At 35.6% G+C, this 18284-nt stretch overlaps 3 protein-coding genes across 3 annotated transcripts; 2 read left to right on the top strand and 1 right to left on the bottom strand.

The window, feature by feature from the left end:
* The first annotated feature begins 5145 nt into the window (after positions 1-5145).
* On the top strand, positions 5146-9926 carry LOC147478437 (very-long-chain aldehyde decarbonylase CER1-like). The gene is made up of 10 exons (XM_086582107.1): positions 5146-5322; positions 6603-6826; positions 7316-7548; positions 7674-7893; positions 7978-8353; positions 8473-8580; positions 8797-8997; positions 9145-9243; positions 9329-9502; positions 9635-9926. Exons 1-10 carry the CDS (start codon positions 5263-5265, stop codon positions 9794-9796), a joined length of 1857 nt encoding a protein of 618 aa, XP_086438233.1. The 5' UTR covers positions 5146-5262; the 3' UTR covers positions 9797-9926.
* Positions 9927-10885: 959 nt separating this feature from the next.
* Positions 10886-12262, top strand: LOC147478436 (membrane protein PM19L-like). The gene is made up of 4 exons (XM_086583177.1): positions 10886-11079; positions 11458-11677; positions 11787-11832; positions 11958-12262. Exons 1-4 carry the CDS (start codon positions 10953-10955, stop codon positions 12048-12050), a joined length of 486 nt encoding a protein of 161 aa, XP_086439303.1. The 5' UTR covers positions 10886-10952; the 3' UTR covers positions 12051-12262.
* Positions 12263-13324: 1062 nt separating this feature from the next.
* On the bottom strand, positions 13325-16906 carry LOC147478435 (uncharacterized). Its single transcript, XM_086582795.1, has 4 exons — positions 16623-16906; positions 15828-16456; positions 15628-15728; positions 13325-13839 (listed from the first exon to the last, which is right to left on the bottom strand). Exons 1-3 carry the CDS (start codon positions 16759-16761, stop codon positions 15630-15632), a joined length of 867 nt encoding a protein of 288 aa, XP_086438921.1. The 5' UTR covers positions 16762-16906; the 3' UTR covers positions 13325-13839; positions 15628-15629.
* Positions 16907-18284: the final 1378 nt, after the last annotated feature.

Here is an 18284-nt window from a genome sequence, read left to right as displayed (position 1 = left end):
ATAACATATAACATATATTTTACTAATAAAAGAAAAACATTTATAGGCATAATTGCAAACTTGCAATGTAGACATGTGTGGCATGCTAAAAGAGCATATTTAGGTGAGATACTATCCTATCATCAAACACCAAATTTATAATAATTTGATATTTCATCAAACACCAAATTTATAATAATTTGATATTTTTTCATCTTCAGGAGAGACACATGTTGATAAAAACACAAAAAAAAATCAAACCAAACACCAAATCGGCCAAAATTTGGTTTAAGTTTTGGTGTTGTATCAAATCTCTCTCGCGGTTTTGAAAAAATCGCACGGTTTTTTTATTACCGCATGGGCTTAGGCTAGAGTGTGGGCTTCAATTACGCGGTTTTGCAAAACCGCGCGAGAGATTTGGAAAGAGAAAAAAGAAGAAAGTTAATGTGCGACACATTGGGCGGTTTCTGAAAAACCGCGTGGGCTTGGGCTTTTAAGATGAGATTTAGTGGCGCGGTTTTGAGAAAGCCGCGTGAGTTATATGGCGCGGTTTATCCAAAATCGTGTCATTTGATATCGAATATTTGATGTTTCTCCTGAAATTGGTTGGTGTTTTTTTTATTTGGTGTTTGGTTTGGTTAAAAAAATTGGTATTTTATTGGTTTTCTCCTAAAAATGCTCTAAGTGTATGATATTTTTTCTGGTAGTAGAATTGATTTTCTAATTCGGTACAGTACGTTATGGTCGACTCAAGGATTTGTCTAGTGTTTAGGTAATTAGGTGTCCAGATTACGTACGTTAAATACAGCCATAATTGAAGACATTAGGCATGTTGATGTTATGTGGATGTAATTTCTTGAATTAACGCATAATTTACATAGAGATATTAATTCATCGACTTAATTCATATAAAAAAAACATAGAGATATTAATGCATCTCCTTGCTAAATCAATGTTTTGTTTTGATTAGTAAAAAAGTGTCATATTATAGATAATGAGGAGATACAAGGGAAAGATCTAACAGTGTATCCTTACAGTGATGGAGATCTCACATAACAGAGAAAAAATCGAAAAAATTAAGTACATAGCAGTATTTTAAAAAAAATCAATGCGCTTTTTTGTTGATTAGATTGATCACAACCAACCTTTTATGACAATCAATTCAAATCAGTGGTCGCATGGCATGCACTCCTCGCTTTCACACGGGCCGTATCTATTCTATGCCGTTAGGGCACGGGCAAATACTAGTCCAACACAAGTGACAGATTTTAGATTGATAATAGATAAAAAAAAAATCAGATAAACAATAGTATTAAAAAAAGAGTCCAGTTCCTTTATAACCGGTACATAAATGAAGTTTTGTAACTGTGTTATTGCACCGTTAAATCTGTATCGAGATACACAACACACATGTCGAGTTCGAAATCTGTATTTCGAGGCAAATATGTGTATTTTGAAACAATCCAACCGTGCAATAACACGGTTATAGAGATTCATATTTGTATCCGGTTATAAAAGAACTAGACTCCTTAAAAAAAAAACATCAATGCGTTTTTTTGTTGAATAGATTGATCATAACCAACCACAATCAATTCAAATCAGTGGTTGCATGGCATGTCGTTATACACTGGTTTAATAACATAATCCACACCACTAAAATTATTAGGTTGCGCTTATCCCACACACAAGTGGGCTGATAGCAGCCGACTTTGTGCAAACACCGAATTTGGAATAAAACCTCTCGACGTAACAGATTTTTTTTTTTCTATAATTGGTTTAACATCTGAACCAGCTGGTGGGACATAATCGTACATTGACGCTACAGTTAGTACATAGGTTGCTTCTTAATGTTCTTATCATTAGTTCATTAGTCATTACTCTCTGTCTCTCTTTTTTTTTTCGCTATAATTTTACTCTTTGTCTCTATTATCATTAGTTCATTATTATGAAGTATTAACATTGGCAAAACTATTGTTTTTTACCCTTTTTTAATAATAGTTTTGTTTGCATTTTCTATAGAGGAAATGAACAGATATTCATGCAGGTGCTAAAAAAGATGGTGTAAAGCTTTTAGGTGACTATATCCATGGGATTGTCAATCAATATATATCATAGACAACGGTGCGAAATTTTTGGAATTATTTGTCAATCTGAATGCTTGAAAGTTTTGGTAGTTCACCAAATACACCGGGCCAGCGTACGGTAAGTCTGTAATACATTGTGCCAAGTCATTCCATATAGGCGCCACCTAGATGTCATTAGGATTTTATATTTCTAATTGTATATTATTGTAGAGTCTATAAATATCCACTCTCTACCCTCTCCAATAGAAAAGTGTTAAAAAAATATATATTTTAAACTCGGACGACGTCCCTCTTTAATTTAAATTGGGACGTTACTTAAAGTTAAGTGACGTCTGAGTTAAAAAAATTACTTTAGAATTAGAGAGGGACGTTACTCCGAGTGACGTCCGAAAGTTATTTTATTGAGACGTCAGTTCGAGTGTCGCCCGAGTTTTTTATTAACTAATAGCGAGAGGGGAAATTTCTCACCTGAAAAGAGTTTTTTGATATTTGGAGTATAAAATTTCCACTCTATACGGTTTACACCCCTCATTGGAGATGCTCTAAAAAACAAGTTTTCAGACTTTGAGACGAAATATATATATGACAATAATGACATTTATATTTTATAAGAGAAATTTAAAGAGCCATCCTTTTATGTTAGAAGCTTACATAAAGTCCCACCAATGATAAATAGCACACAACTCTATACATTGCTCAGATCACACCAGTTGTGTAGTGGTGTGGTGTAGCCTCATTGTTAAACACACATTTATTTTGTATAATTTGTGTCAATCAAATTTCAATAAAAAGACCATGAACACTGCAACAATCAAGTCCTAAGGAATTTGAGCTCATCTTTGCACTTTATGCTCAATTTACAGTATTAGTAATTGCCATATATAAGTATGAAATATTGATAGAATATCAGAAAAACATTGGAAGATAGAATGTGACACTTTTTTTTTTTTTTTGGACAGGGTATGTTGAAGGAATGAAAGTTTAACTTGAAACAATGATACCGCATAGAGATTTTTTGGTGTAACGATATCAACAACAACCAAATTTGATAAAGGGCGCCATAAGTAATTGTTGGACACGTTTTTGTTTGGATCTGCCAAAGGGCAGGCCAGTCAAGTTTTCAGAATTGTAGAAGTAAATGGTCCATGCTTCCCAACCAGATTCACAGATTGACCCGAAAGGAAGGGGAACAAATGCCAATCAATTAGAAAAAATGGGAAAAAGAGAAGTCCTCCTTAATAAAGGCTCCAAAGTTTCCAACCATATACAACATCAGCCAATAGCACTTAAACAGCAGCCAATAGGCCAAAAACTGTTTCAGTAATAAATTGTCCAGCAGGATAACCCAATCTACTTTTAATGAGTTCAATTCAATGTAAGAATGGGTGTACTGATTTGGGTCGAGATTGTTGACACAGTCTAATTTTGGACAGACATGATGGCACAAAAGCTAGGCAACCTATTAGTTAAACCGACATGATGGCACAAAAGCTAGGCAACCAGTTAAAGTTGAGCGTTAAAGGTGAGAGTTAAAGAGGAGAATGACTATTGCACATTGTTTTTTTATTAAAAAAAAAAGACTATTGCACATTATTTTAGTACAATTACCATTTGCCTTAAAAGGAGACCTTTGTTATAGGAAACAATAAAAAGAATAGAAAGAAAAAATTATAATATTTTGCACTCCCAAAGACATTTTGATGTCAAACTGTTGTCTAAAGACACTATTGTTGAAATCACCCTACAATCCAGAAATCTAATTAGATATTTCTATTTTCTAGCCCTTCCTTCAAACTTTTAGCTTTGATTTTTTTTGGTAAAGTTTTTTTTTTTTTTTTTTTTTCTTTTTTTATTGCCACTCATTAAGTAAATGTACCTAACCTACCCTAATAAGAATATCTGGTTCAGCCTTTGACACCATCGATTGTGCACCAAGGGTCCATTGGTCCAAGACGCGCATCTAGTACAATTTTGAGGTTTGATACTTTGATGCTACCTTAGCTGTAGTGCAGTACTACATTTGACTTCTACCATTTGGCATTTTTGAGCGGGTTGAATAGTGCAACTCCGTAAAGGTATTGGCGTATTGCTGCTTAGCGTTCCTATTGCTAGCTTGATATTAGATGGGTTGGCTGTTAAACCGATCAACAGTTTGGCGCATTTATTTTAATTATCACAAAAATATATTATGAACTGTGAGATATATGACTCTGCGAAGAGTTCAAAAAAGATTTCTAAGCTTTCAACCCAAGTGGTTGGCATGACAGGGTGTTGTGCGGAGAGAAGGGTGTTAAACAGTTAGAGTAATGAATGCATGAACTGATGAACTAAGCGTGCTCCCATAATAACAATCTGGGCCCGTTTTTGCATGTTCATGGAAGAAGGATGCATCCAAAATTCATGCATCATTCAATTTTTTTTCCTGCCACTGCACCTCCAATCTTCAAAGCAGCTTAGCTAGTTTGCCAATTGTCTATATCCCATCTCGAAACTTGGACCAAATCCTTGAATTTTCTTGGATGTATACATGATTTTTTTTGAAACATGAATGAATCTTCCCAAACACCATTTCGTGCACAGATGAAAGTTTTTGTTATACACTTATATCTGACGACCAAATGTGCTTAACGTTTTGGTATTTCAATAATCAACTTCAAGACCTACAATAGATTTCGTACTGGTCTTTTGATATGTGCTGAACTAGTTTGAATTATATTTCACTTATATTTCATGAATAATAAATTTGGTTTTTCGGGACTTCGAATTTCAGCCAGTTAGAGATCGATTTTTATTCATGTGTTGAAACTTCTCTGGCCACGAGACTCTACCCTGCAATATTCAGTTTATTATTTACTTGAAGAACAGGTTTTAGGATGTTTACATGTATGATTGATGTATGGCTGCGATTTATGGAGCTACCTAAATAGAGTGGTGATACTCCGTGATACATGCATTATCATGCATCATAGAAAGGTCGTATTCAATAAACGGTATTGAATTTGTACATATGTTGTCAGCACAAGGAAACAGTTAGATTCAGCTGTACATAAATTTCGTATCTTCATTTATAACTAGTGCCTGAAATATTCAATATTCATACCTACAACCTTAAGGGAAGTGAAACTGCCTTCAAGACTAAGTTCTATAAAGCGAGCAGAGAAGAACCCCATCAGAGAACAAAGAAAAGAAGGAAAGAAGGATGGCTACTAATCCTGGAATTCTCACTGACTGGCCTTGGACAAAACTGGGAAGGTTCAAGGTATTCTCAAATTATTTAGCACTTCTTTTCTTCCTACTTAAGTGAATGTTTGATTGCACTAGTTTGCTAGAAGATACAAGTATTAAGATCATAACTGCTTGCAACTGTTTAAAAAATGTTTCTTTCTTTGGTTCAAACTTCAAAGGTGGGTCTTCAACTATTTCCTGTCTTGCATTTTGTAGTTAGTGGCTGCATTTTTGTGTACTTTTGGCTTGCTCATTGCCTCATTGTAGTAAATTTCCTGTAACTAACTTATTTCGCTGGTCTTATGTACATATAGGGTACTTAGAGTAGTCTCAAATTGATAGGAATGATTAAGAAAATCACAAATGCTACAACACTTTTTTGGTGTAAGATTAGATAACGTCATGCGCATTATCATATGAGACCGGTTTCTCTATAACCGGGTACAGAGATTGATCTCTGTATCACACACACACAGGTATCGAGGCACACACACAGGTATCGAGGCACACACACATCTCGGATTCGGATCAACAGCGAGATAACACGGTTACAGAAATGATCTCTGTACCCAGTTGTAAAGATCTCGAATCCTTATCATATTCATATGCATTGTATTGAACAAGATTGGGGGAGTGGGGCATGCCATAGAAAATGAAATGAAATGAAAAAAAAATAAAAAAATAAAACGAAAGACAGAAAGATGCCAGAGAATGTTTGCAAGAAAACAGAGATCGACCACTTTTCTTTATACAAGTAGTTTATCAGGACTTTATCTGTTTCTGTGAATCGAGAGTATTCCCCCACATTAAGTTGTGACTTGTAACCAATAAAGGTTACCACCACATGTTAAGTGGATTGTATATTTGTATGTAACCTTGAGGGGTAGCACAGCTGGTCTGGCCTTGGGTTTACTCTCTAACGCGCGTAAACTGGCCCAATGAATTTTTAGTAATACCTAGAAACCATTCAATTTAGCATGCAGAAAAAAGTGGCAGGGTAAGATTATGGGACCCTACAAAGCCTTTTGATACCAAAAATAGAAGGCTGCAACCATGATTTCATGTACCATGTCTTAGCATTAATTTGCGTTATAAATAAAACAATGGTAAATGATGATATGGCAAGTTTGGTAGGTGGATCAATGAATGGGCCACTTGAATTCAACCGCGGTCGCTAGTATATATCGTTTTCATGCTTCTTTGATCTTTCTTTCCATAAAAAAGATCTATGTTGTAACAATATATTTTGCATTTTATGTTCAGTAAGCCGTAAAATTTTCTACTATGCTAATTTTTCTTCTCGTTTGTTTGAAGTACATCGTTTTGGCCCCTTGGGTGGTACGTAGCATATATTCCTACACAACAAAAGGAGAAGGAGAGAGGGATTTGACCAACTTTCTGATTCTCCCTATGCTTATATGGCGAGTAATACACAACCAAATGTGGATTAGCTTTTCCCGTTACCAAACTGCGAGAGGGAAGAACAGGATTGTTGACAAGAGTATTGAATTCGAACAAGTTGACAGAGAAAGTAACTGGTAAGTATTATTCATAGCTTTAGTCTTATTTATTTAAGTAACAATGTAACCATACTATATTCAGGAGGGAACCAAAAACTAAAGTTCCGGGTACGAATTACATGTATTATAAATTTATAATTGACCTCTCAATTTTTCAACCTGGGCACACCCCATGTTTCCAGGGCCAGCCTTAGGCCTATGCTGTTTAAGGCTTTTCATAGCCCCCAATATAAACAAAAAAAAATAAAATCCCGTGAAACTCTTAAAATCCCACTATAGTTTTAGAAAACCAGACAAAAACCCGTTAACAAGAAAAGAAAAAGGAAACAAAAGTCCAATTGTTCGGACTTTGCATTGGGCCCTTTGAAAACTCAGGGCCGGCCCTGCATGTTTCCATCCTTGGTTATATGTATACTGTAGGTGGTAACTCTAACTATGATGTATAAATGGATTGTAATTAATTTATTCGGTCTAATAATATGCTTGAGTTTGATGAATGGAGTGCAGGGATGATCAGATTATATTCAATGCTTTGCTATTTTACGTGGGGAATAATTACTTAAAAGGAGGCCAAAATCTACCACTCTGGAGAACTGATGGTGTTCTGTTCACTGCTCTAATTCATATCGGTCCAGTGGAGTTCCTCTATTACTGGCTTCATAGAGCATTGCACCACCACTACCTTTACACACGCTACCACTCTCACCATCATTCCTCCATTGCGACTGAACCCATAACATGTAAGACTATCAAATTGGACTATATATTATATATTTCAACTAAGTAAAGGCGCAAATATATGTACCAACCATATTTTGTAAACAATTTTTTGTTTTCAAGAACTAATCTGTTTGGTTTATTTCAGCTGTGATTCATCCATTTGGTGAGCATATCGCGTATTTCTTGCTGTTTGCAATCCCAGTATTGTCCCTTGTCTTTACTGGAACAGCTTCTGTAGTAGCTGTTGCTGGGTATGTCACATATATTGATCTCATGAACAACATGGGGCATTGCAACTTTGAGTTTCTTCCCAGGTGGCTCTTCAAAGTATTCCCTATCATCAAGTATCTCATGTACACTCCATCGTAAGTGCATAATGTTTGACAAGACAAAAGCAACCAACATTTCAAAATTTTCATTTTTACTGATATGGATAATTTACTCGGTAGGTTTCACTCTCTCCATCACACTCAGTTTCGGACCAACTACTCACTTTTCATGCCATTCTACGATTACATATATGGTACTATGGATAAATCTACAGATACCCTATACGAAAGCTCACTTGGCCGACGTGATAATTCGCCACATGTAGTTTATCTCACTCATCCAACTACACTGGACTCAATCTACCATCTACATGTGGGATTGGCCTCCTTCGCGGCTGACCCCTACAAATCCAAATGGTACATGTGGATGCTGTGGCCACTAACCCTGTGGTCTGTGTTGCTAACTTGGGTGTCTAGTCACTCCTTTGTTGTGGAAAGAAACATATTCAATCATTTGAAAATGCAGACATGGGCGGTTCCAAGATATCGCTTCCAAGTAAGAATTATGCTATATCTCTGATATTTTCAAATCCAAATCATCTCTGTCAGGGAGTCAATATTGAATTTTATCAGCAACGTAACGTTGGAATTAACACGCTTTTAATTTTCTTGCAGTATCTTTTACCATGGCAAAAAGAGAAAATAAACAGATTGATTGAAGAAGCCATCTTGGATGCAGATGCAGCAGGTGTGAAGGTGTTGAGTTTAGGCCTTCTAAACCAGGTGTTGACACGAACTATATTTCATTCTGAATTACATCAGTAACATATTCATGATCACTAGGGTGTAGAACATATTTGTTGCCTCCTCTATAATCTTGTAGTAATCTCAAATGAAAACTTAACATTGTAACTCAATTTACCTTAATTTCTCATATTGGATTAACATTTTTTCCATTTCTTCAAACGTACAAATACTTATATGCTCCCATACATGCAGGGGGATGAACTTAATGGGAATGGTGAGCTGTACATCCAGAAACACCCAAATCTAAATGTGAGGCTGGTGGATGGGAATAGCTTGGCTGCTGCTAGTGTGGTTAATAGTATTCCCAATGGCACAAAACAAGTACTTCTGAGAGGAAACCTGTCTAAGGTGGCTTATGCTGTTGCCAGAGGATTATGCGAAAAGGGTGTCAAGGTGCATAAACTCACTTGTATCTATTGGTTTCATGAAAATCATTTCATCGGAAGTTTATCTGTTAATTTAAGTCATTTCTGGATATTTATTTATCTCTAGATGTAGTTTAAACAAAACGTATTTATTAACTAACCCCTTAATGAACAGGTTGCCACACCTTGCAAGGAAGAGTATGAGAAGCTCAAAGGAAGGCTTGGCTCAGAATTGGGAAGTAATTTGATCCTTACAAGCAGTTATGCTGATGAGGTACATTGTATATCAAACTTATGTATATAAGTTTGTTGTAGCTAGGTAAACACATAGTTTAACAAAGCCATAAACTAACTTGCAGGTATGGTTGGTGGGAGATGGACTGACTGATGATGAGCAAAATAAGGCAGGAAAGAACACAATATTCATTCCGTTCTCACAATTCCCTCCTATTAGAGTTCGAAAAAATTGCATCTACTACAGTACTCCTGCATTTATCATCCCCAAAGCTGTCGAAAACATGGACTCCTGTGAGGTTAGTAAGACTTCAATGAATCACATCCATGCTCACATTAGAATTACGTTCTAAAAATGTTCTAGTCTCATTTTGTCATACTCTTCAAGTATTCCAACTAAATATTTTCTGATCCTCTGTTTTCATTTGCAGAATTGGTTACCAAGAAGGGTGATGAGTGCATGGCGGGTGGCTGGAATAGTTCATGCCTTGGAAGAATGGGGCAAACATGAGTGTGGCGAGACAATGTTTGATATAGAGAAAGTATGGCAAGCAGCTCTTCGACATGGATTCCGTCCATTACATTCCACCTGAACCAATCACACCAACTATTGTTCTTCTACGGATATAAATGTACTCTTGACTCTTGAACAAGACTTTCTATATGATATCATACGTATATCTATGTATTAGTGACTTTTAGTAAAAGCTATGTTTTCAATCAGTTTTGTGTCCAAGGCTTGATACTCATCTTTATATGACCCTGTTATGACTGTTTTGAGGGAAGGAATGTTCTTCGATCCACCAGGATCAAGCTTTTTTTGAGTTCCTTGGTTGACAGATAAACTCAGTGTGCATGGACGTCTACTCAATAGATGATCTGAATTGATTCACACTTGAATATCTTGTGAAGATCTCTTCTCACTCAATTATATAGTGTTTCACTCTCAAATATTAAGCTCTGAAAGAAATCTCTAAAATTCTCAGAAAATGTCATCAGTGATTTCTTAATATAAATGCAAATAGTAGTTCACAAAGTAGGCAAATATACATCGTGTCTGTGTGGACTTACAAGAGTTGCAATTCCGATAGTTTTTATATTATTTGTGCTCCTGAATTCTAATATTGTAGGAGTTGAAATTTTCCTCATATAAGTGAGAAGTTCTGTTAGTCTTAAAGAGCAAGGAATTTAGCAGTGTGACTACAAAATCATGACTATCCCTACAGAAAACAAACCAGAACTCCCTGAACGTCACACCTGGTACCTTAGCAGAATTTAAACAACGCCTTTATTTGGTAGGAGTGTTGGCAAATCCATCTGTAGATACTGAAGCAATGACATACTATAGACTCAAGGCATACCAATCTTGATATATATCAAGCACTATAACTATGTCCATGGAGAGGAAAAAAAATGTATGATTTCAAAAGATTACAACTAATACAGAATATCGCTTTCATGGAAATGAAAACCAAGAAAGAAAACAAAGAATAAGTAATGAAGAACAGAAAATTATATATATAAAAACTACAGGTAAAGTAAGCATCTGGCCCCTGCTCCTTGCCTTGTATTTGAAGGATCATCTTTACACCCCACACATTAATGTAACCCAAATACTCCTTGCAAGAAAAGAACCAAAACCTTTCATACAAACATATGTATAAGAACACCACACCCTTTAGCTCATTCTATACCTTCTTTGAGCTATCTTTTGTAACATTCTGTTTCTTTTAGATCGACATTGTAGTGATGGCTAACGATCAGTTAAAGCCCATTGCAAGTTTACTTTTGCTCCTCAATTTCTGCCTGTATATCATTGTTGCAGCAATTGGAGGATGGGCGCTTAATAGGGCAATAAATCATGGTTTCATCATTGGTAAGTTCATTCACGACATTGTTTTTCATGGCTAAAGGGGCACATATGAGTATAATCAGAAATGTGTCAGGTGTAACATTAAGGTTATCAACTTAGTTAGTGAAAAAATTGATGGATGTTTACTCAATTTCCCTTTGCTGATCATTTTTCTTCTCAAGTGTGTTTGAAACTTTGAACAGTCTTTCTCTTAAACGGACATGTTCTTCGAAAAGCTTATATAGTGTCGTCCGTTAAACAAGTTAATAAACCATAAATTAAAAGGTTTTGGACGACATTGTATAAGCTTTCCAAGACACTATATAACCTTCCCAAAGACATGTCCGTTTAAGAGAAGGCCTGAAACTTTGAATATACTAATGTAACTTGACTTCGTTGCAGGGTCAGAACTTGAACTCCCAGCTCACTTTTCTCCCATCTACTTCCCAATGGGAAATGCTGCAACTGGATTTTTTGTAATATTTTCATTGATTGCCTCAGTTGTAGGTGCCGCGTCAGCACTTGCTGGTATCAACCATATTCGACTCTGGCACGCTGACAGTTTACCTTCTGCTGCATCAGTAGCTATAATGGCCTGGAGTCTTACTATCCTTGCCATGGGGTAACGTCTTAATACCTAGTCTCTCAATGTTTACGCATGTTATGAACTACTCTAGTTGGACAAGTTTGAGGTTGTTTTTCTTTACTAATCACTACATTTATATATACAGGTTGGCCTGGAAAGAAATTGAACTAAATGTCAGAAACGCGCGTCTGGTAACAATATAAACAGCTTCATCTGATTTGACACAATATACTTATTCACATTTATATTTCTTCTTAAGATTATAAGGTATTTAACGATAATAGAAGTATTCATGTGTATTTTTCCTCATTTACAGAAAACCATGGAGGCGTTCTTGATTATTCTTACTGCTACACAGTTCCTATATATTCTGGCCATTCATGGCGCATCATCTGTAGCAAGAAGATGAATTAGACAAGTAAAAAAGGAGATGAATTAGACAAGTAAAAAAGGAGATGAATTAGACAAGTAAAAAAGGAGATGAAGTTGAGATTTTACTCAAATGGATTGTGATTTTCTTTCCCTTGCATTGTTATATTGTTTATTAATTTGGTGTGGAGTGTGGCATTGGGTTTACTGTAAGTAAATGTGAATTGGTTGTGTATATGAGAGTTCGTGATAGTGACCATGAATTGTTTGAATGTTCCACTTTTGATATACGTACGGATTCGTTCTATATAAATTGTCCTCACTTGTTTATGTTATAATGTAAACCTCTGATTAAGGCTTACCTTAGAACAGGGTAAAGCTGTAATGTGTTGCTAGATTACCTCAACTGTCAATCCCCCGTTGTTTAGAACTTCGATAGTTTTCATTAGCATATTATGCTATATACAGAGAAAACTTGAAGCTGACATACTGGATATGCATAGCATGTTCATGCAGTTTCAGCAAGTTAAGGGCATGATAATTTCCAAGTCTCAGTCAACCAATGAGAAAACATAATTTTTTTGCCAGCGATATGTATCCAGTGAATTAACTAGGCCGAAAAGAACTGTTGGAAAAGAGTAAAAGACAGCCTGTTCACAAAGTCCAGAGAAAAAAAATGCCTTAATCTTCATTTAGAAATTATCCTGGCCATACTGAACGGAATATATGGCAATGTCTACAAGAAAGTACATGATCAACAAAGCGTATTCAGTGACAATCCATAGTTGCCAGACAAGATAACAGATGCTGGTAAAGAGCAACAACAGATTGGAGCCGAAATGCCAACTAAAGTTTTGATATCAAAAGATGCTGACAAAGAACACTAGGAGAAAGGAAGCAAAAGTTGAAACAAGTGCGCGTGGGCAACTCATAAAGCATACCTACAAATTATACGTTGGTTTTGCAGGAGGAGTTGATGGGCCTCATAATTTGAATAAAAATCTACGGTGATAAGAGTGAGCATGATCTTGATAGGTATAGTTGATGAAAAACCAGGTGGCGGTTGGAAGGAGGAGGAAAAGGGTCATCTCAAAGACCAACTGAGATTAACCTCAAACGAACTAGAAATAAGTAATATCAGTCAATCGAGACGTAATGATACAAGAGGGGTACAAAAATGATAAAATTCAGAACATGCTTCTCAATAGGAATCAATGCTAGTTGAAGTGGTTACGCTTCCAAGTGAGACCCTGTATATTATGGAATGGTTATCAAGTTGTTACTTGCATATTATACTAGAGAGTCGAGACCACATTTCCACAAGCAAACTGAAATATATTATTGAAGTAAGAGACACAACCAATGTTAATAAAAGAATGACTTCATGTTTGTTATGCTACAAGTTTAGCAGTAGCTCTGTACACAAGCTATAGCATAACAGTGATAAGAAAAACAATCTTTGTATGGCGGCAAACTCCAGGTCACACAATTGCTTATAATTATCATAATGTTTCTCAAAAAAATAAAAAAACTGCTAGGACCAGAAACAATACCTATCACAAAAGTTCTATAGCAAGACATTTTGCAAGGGTTTTAAAGTCAAGCCTACCAAACAACAGCATCATCAACATCATCCCTGTTCCGATTCCAATCACCTTGTATAGACAGCGGCCTCGTCGTGTCTACTGGATTCTTCAGGAAAATGGCACTTAAAAAAAATGCTCACAAAGTGCAAATTATAAACAAATTTGAAATACCATACTCGCCAGACCTAGTCCTCAAGCTTCATCAATCAAATACTGAATTATGATTTTCTTTTTACAGTACATCTGCAACACAAGAAGACAGTAGATAAAACACGAGTCAATGCAAACATATTCAATCACTGGGCATGCTGTATATGTTTGGCATATATCCTTAGGTTGTTGAATAATTGATTACGGCTTTACCTTTAAAACAATTCAGTTTCTAAAAAAGGCTAATGAAAAGACAGAAGTAAACTACATGGAATTCCCAGACACTAATAGCAATATTCCAACAGAACAAGGAAAATAAAAGCAGACCAACAGAAATCTCTCCGACAGACGAAAATTACAGGTTGCACACATATCACATTTCCGACAGACAGAAGGAAAATCACATTATAAGTTCATGGAAGAAAGGATCCAAAACTGGAAAAATTCAGTATGAGGCAGCCAGGCAGGAAACAAAATAGAAAAAAAAAATTAACTGCCAACTGCATTACTATATAAGAAATGCTACTTCTAGAAAGCCATTTTCGAACAGGTTATGTGGCAATAGATCATTCTGCCGAACATGATAGTAACAGAAGTGATACCAATTTTTGATAGGATAACAAGCATCACACATTGTTAGAGCACCTCAGAATTACATAAGATGAGACAAATGCTCCTACTGCTTCCTTGTCCAGTGCAGTGCACCATGAAGTATATAAATGTTTAAACACCCCTACTTCAGGCCAATATAAATGTTTGTAGGAAAGGGTGACTTGAACCAAGATGACGTAAGGAAAGCTTCACTGACTATAATTAGCCCCTTGATCTCCCATGAATGCGTACTGTAAGATGCACAGTGATTTTTGTTAATTGGGATAGACTCTGTTTGCAAAAGCAGGTCAGTGGTTGTTCAGCTCTTCCGTTTAAGAGGCTTATCCTTGACTTCTTAGTCATACTGCTCTCTTAAAAACCTTCAGTTTTCTATTGCTCCTTTCTCATTTGCTAGATACTAGAGTTTATCCGTGTTTCTCAGGCATGTATTCTTCTCAATCTCCTCTGCCGTATGCTATTTTTCCCTATGACTTAGTTGCATTCACAATTGCATTCTTAGATTAAGAAGCAGTAAACTACATATCAAGAATAGGACTTTTTTTTTTGCCAAATGACATGGATGAAGGTGTTGGACAAAACTATGGGAAATCATAATCACAGTCCTCAGCATTCAAGAATTCAACAGTTGAACCAAAGGGGAAAATGAGAGGAAAGAAAATTCCAGGACAGAATAACAGTGCATCAAATATAAATCAGATGTATAGAAGGTAAATCAAAGAAAAAGAGGTGTAGGCTACATTAGTCTTCACTAGTTAGTCGACACCTCATCTAAGACAGAAAGGCCTGAGGATGAGCTTAATATATTGGTATCTCATTGTTACGAGGGGAAGGAGATTAAAGGATTGCAAATTCCTTATAGTTCCCAGTGAATTTCAGTAATGGTTGACAAATCAAAAGGGATAATAAAGTGATAACAGAGCAGTTCTACAATTGACTAGTGGTGTCTCACATGATAAGGAGAAAGGGTTGTTAGTGAAACTTATGTGTAATGTGGATTATATTACCTTATTTATGGTTTGTTAGTTTAGTGTTTCAAAGTGGAAACATGTTTGCTCTTCAGAAATCATCTTTGGTTAACATTTGGAAATTCCATATTACTAAACCAAGACCTGTATAGATGATCAAAAATTCGAAGACTCAACAACTTGCAGAATCTCCATTCTACGTACAGCTAGCAACAACAACTATAATTCAATCATCTTCCATTAACACATATTTGACTGATGAATACAGACAATTGAATCAAACAGGAGAGGCTTTTTCACTTACTCTTATCTATTGGAGCCTGATAGAACATCAAACAATCCACAACAACTCTTCCATGTAGTTCTCTGCACCAACGGTTGAATGAAAGGCACATTTTCCACCTCCTGATCCATTAACACGGTTAAAGAATATAATGATTTGCTTAACAAACAAAGCAGGACAGAAAAAGCACATATATAAAACAACTAAAAAAATCTTTTCACCTGATTTTGAGGGACTTCAATAGAATCAGACTCTTCAGGTTCATCACTAGTTTCAACAATAGCGTCTCGCGACAACACCAATTTGTCCTCATTTTTCTCAGGAAGCAATCCAGTTACACTTGAATCCCCAGTTTTTACAGCAGGATTGTCTTCCAGAACTTGAATCATCTCTTCAGAAATCAAAACAGCCTTATCAATAGGATGAGAAGAAACCACTTCAGTGGTTGAAGAGCCAGCCTCTTCAACCTCAACAGGACGAACAGCTTCAACAAATGAATCCTTATCTTCTTCTTTCAATAACACTGGCTTCTCATCTACCAAAGACTCATTCTTTTCAACCATTTGAGGCTCTTCAAGAGAAGTAGTGCCTTCATCAACATACTCAATGCTAACAGCTCTACTCACAGAATCACCCTCAGATTCATTTTCTCTCACAACCCTTTCCTCCTCCATTCCTGATTCCGGTTTCTTCTTCAATGGTTTTTCACCTCCATCATTCCCAGATCCCTCCATTAAACTTGATTCTAAGACAAGCCCAACAGTACTGGTAGAACAACTCTCTTCTTGTATTTTTCCATTTTGTTTACGATCATCAGATGTAAAGGTGACACAGCCACGTTCATTTTCTCCTGTTTATAAAAGAGAAAACATAGATATATGCAAAACAGAGAAAATGAGATGGAAAGCAACGTCATGGGCACACATACATGAATAAGTTGACAGAAGTGATGTAGACATAAAACTAACAAGTATATCATGCAAGCATGTCTTGTTGAATAACAGGTAAGTACGTACCTTGAAAGTTAGTTGTAGGAGAATGTACGTCGTTGATGCCTTTGTTGTTGTTGGTAAATTTGTTGTAAGATTTGTTTTTTTTCTTTTTCTTGGCAGCCTTTCTTTTCTTTTTTTTATTAGAAGAACCTGCTGAAGTCATGATGATGATTGTTTATTCCGCTTATTTCTTGTTGTGTGGAGCTACTTTAAGAGAATGACAGAGAGAGATGATTGTTTTTCTATCTTTGGCGTCTTCTTTATTTGCTTACCCTTTGCTTTTTCTTTCCAGCCTATCTTTCCTATTCAGTTTTCTAGCATCCCCCTCCCCCACACACCACCACACCCCCAAAAAATTTAGGCCAATTAGCTTTATCCACACACACACCCCTTTTTTTAATCTAGATATTTATCCCCCAAAACCACATCACATCCAAGTCAACCATGCTTGACTATTATCTTTTTGGTAAATAAATATAAAAAGACTTCATTGTCTTTTGTCATTTTAACAGATTTTTAGCTTTACACCCTCCCCTCCCAGAACTTACGTCAATTAGTTTTAGTTCTTTAATCTAGAGGTTTACACACACCCCTCCTGTAATTTCATAATGTTAAGGGTGTGGATGTCATTTGATAAGGATTGGTGGTAGCCGTCAGATAGAGTTAACAAGATCAAGACATGTGTCCTTGATGATTTGAATTCCAATTTTGTCTTTGCCAAAATCACAGGGTATTTATGAAATTATACATAAACCAAAAACATTACGGTCAAACTCAATTTACTTGGATGTGTTAATAATGACAAAGGGCAATTAAGTCTTTTTACATGTATTGACAAAAAAGATAACAGTGAAGCATGGTTGACTTGGATGTGATGTGGTCTTAGAGGGGGATCTACTATCTATATACTAAAGCAGAGAGTTTTAAATGAGGATTTTCTCTCTCCTATGTGGCACTTTAATATGAGAGTTAGTCTTTTCTCTATCCTATGTGGCACTATAATATAAAAGATAGTATTTTCTGATAGCCTACAGTCCCATGTAAATGGAATCTCTTTGGAGAGTTTGAGTGTATTTCTAATTCTTATATTTAGAGAGTTTGAGTGTATTTCCAATTTTTATATATTTGATCAAATAAAAAAAAATTGCTAAAAAATAAGTAATTTGTATAAGGTAATTTCCTATTACGAATTAAACATTTTTAGTGTTCCAATTATTATTAAACATTTTTAATGTTCCAATTATATATGCACCGGCTCTTTTGAAAATATTTAATTTTTTTTTAGAAAATTAGAACTACTGTTTTAGTCGCTAAACCGTTTTAATTTTCTAACAAATTGTTTTAATTAAGTTTTAAAAACCAGTTTTTTTCAATTGGGAGAGAGATCATGTTTTAATAGGAGAATAATTTCCGTTTTAATTAGATATGCTAGATTTTCCCTTTTCAATAGGGGAGGAATTTTCATTTTAATAGGAGAATGATTCTCGCTTTAATCAGAAGTGCTGGAATTTGTTTTAATAGGATAGGAATTCCCATTCTAATAGGAGAGAAATTCTCATTGTATAAAAAGATTATCGTTTTTCAAATAGGAGAAATTCCCGTTTTAATAGGAAATGACGTGGAATTTTAATAGAGCTCGAAAAATACCCCTTGTGGGAGCTTTAATATTAAGATATAGATTTGATC

This window comes from Coptis chinensis, chromosome 9 (assembly GCF_015680905.1).
Source record: "Coptis chinensis isolate HL-2020 chromosome 9, ASM1568090v1, whole genome shotgun sequence".
Lineage (NCBI taxonomy): Eukaryota > Viridiplantae > Streptophyta > Magnoliopsida > Ranunculales > Ranunculaceae > Coptis > Coptis chinensis.
The sequence above is the reverse complement of the archived record's forward strand: the minus strand, read 5'-3'. Positions and strand labels throughout refer to the sequence as shown.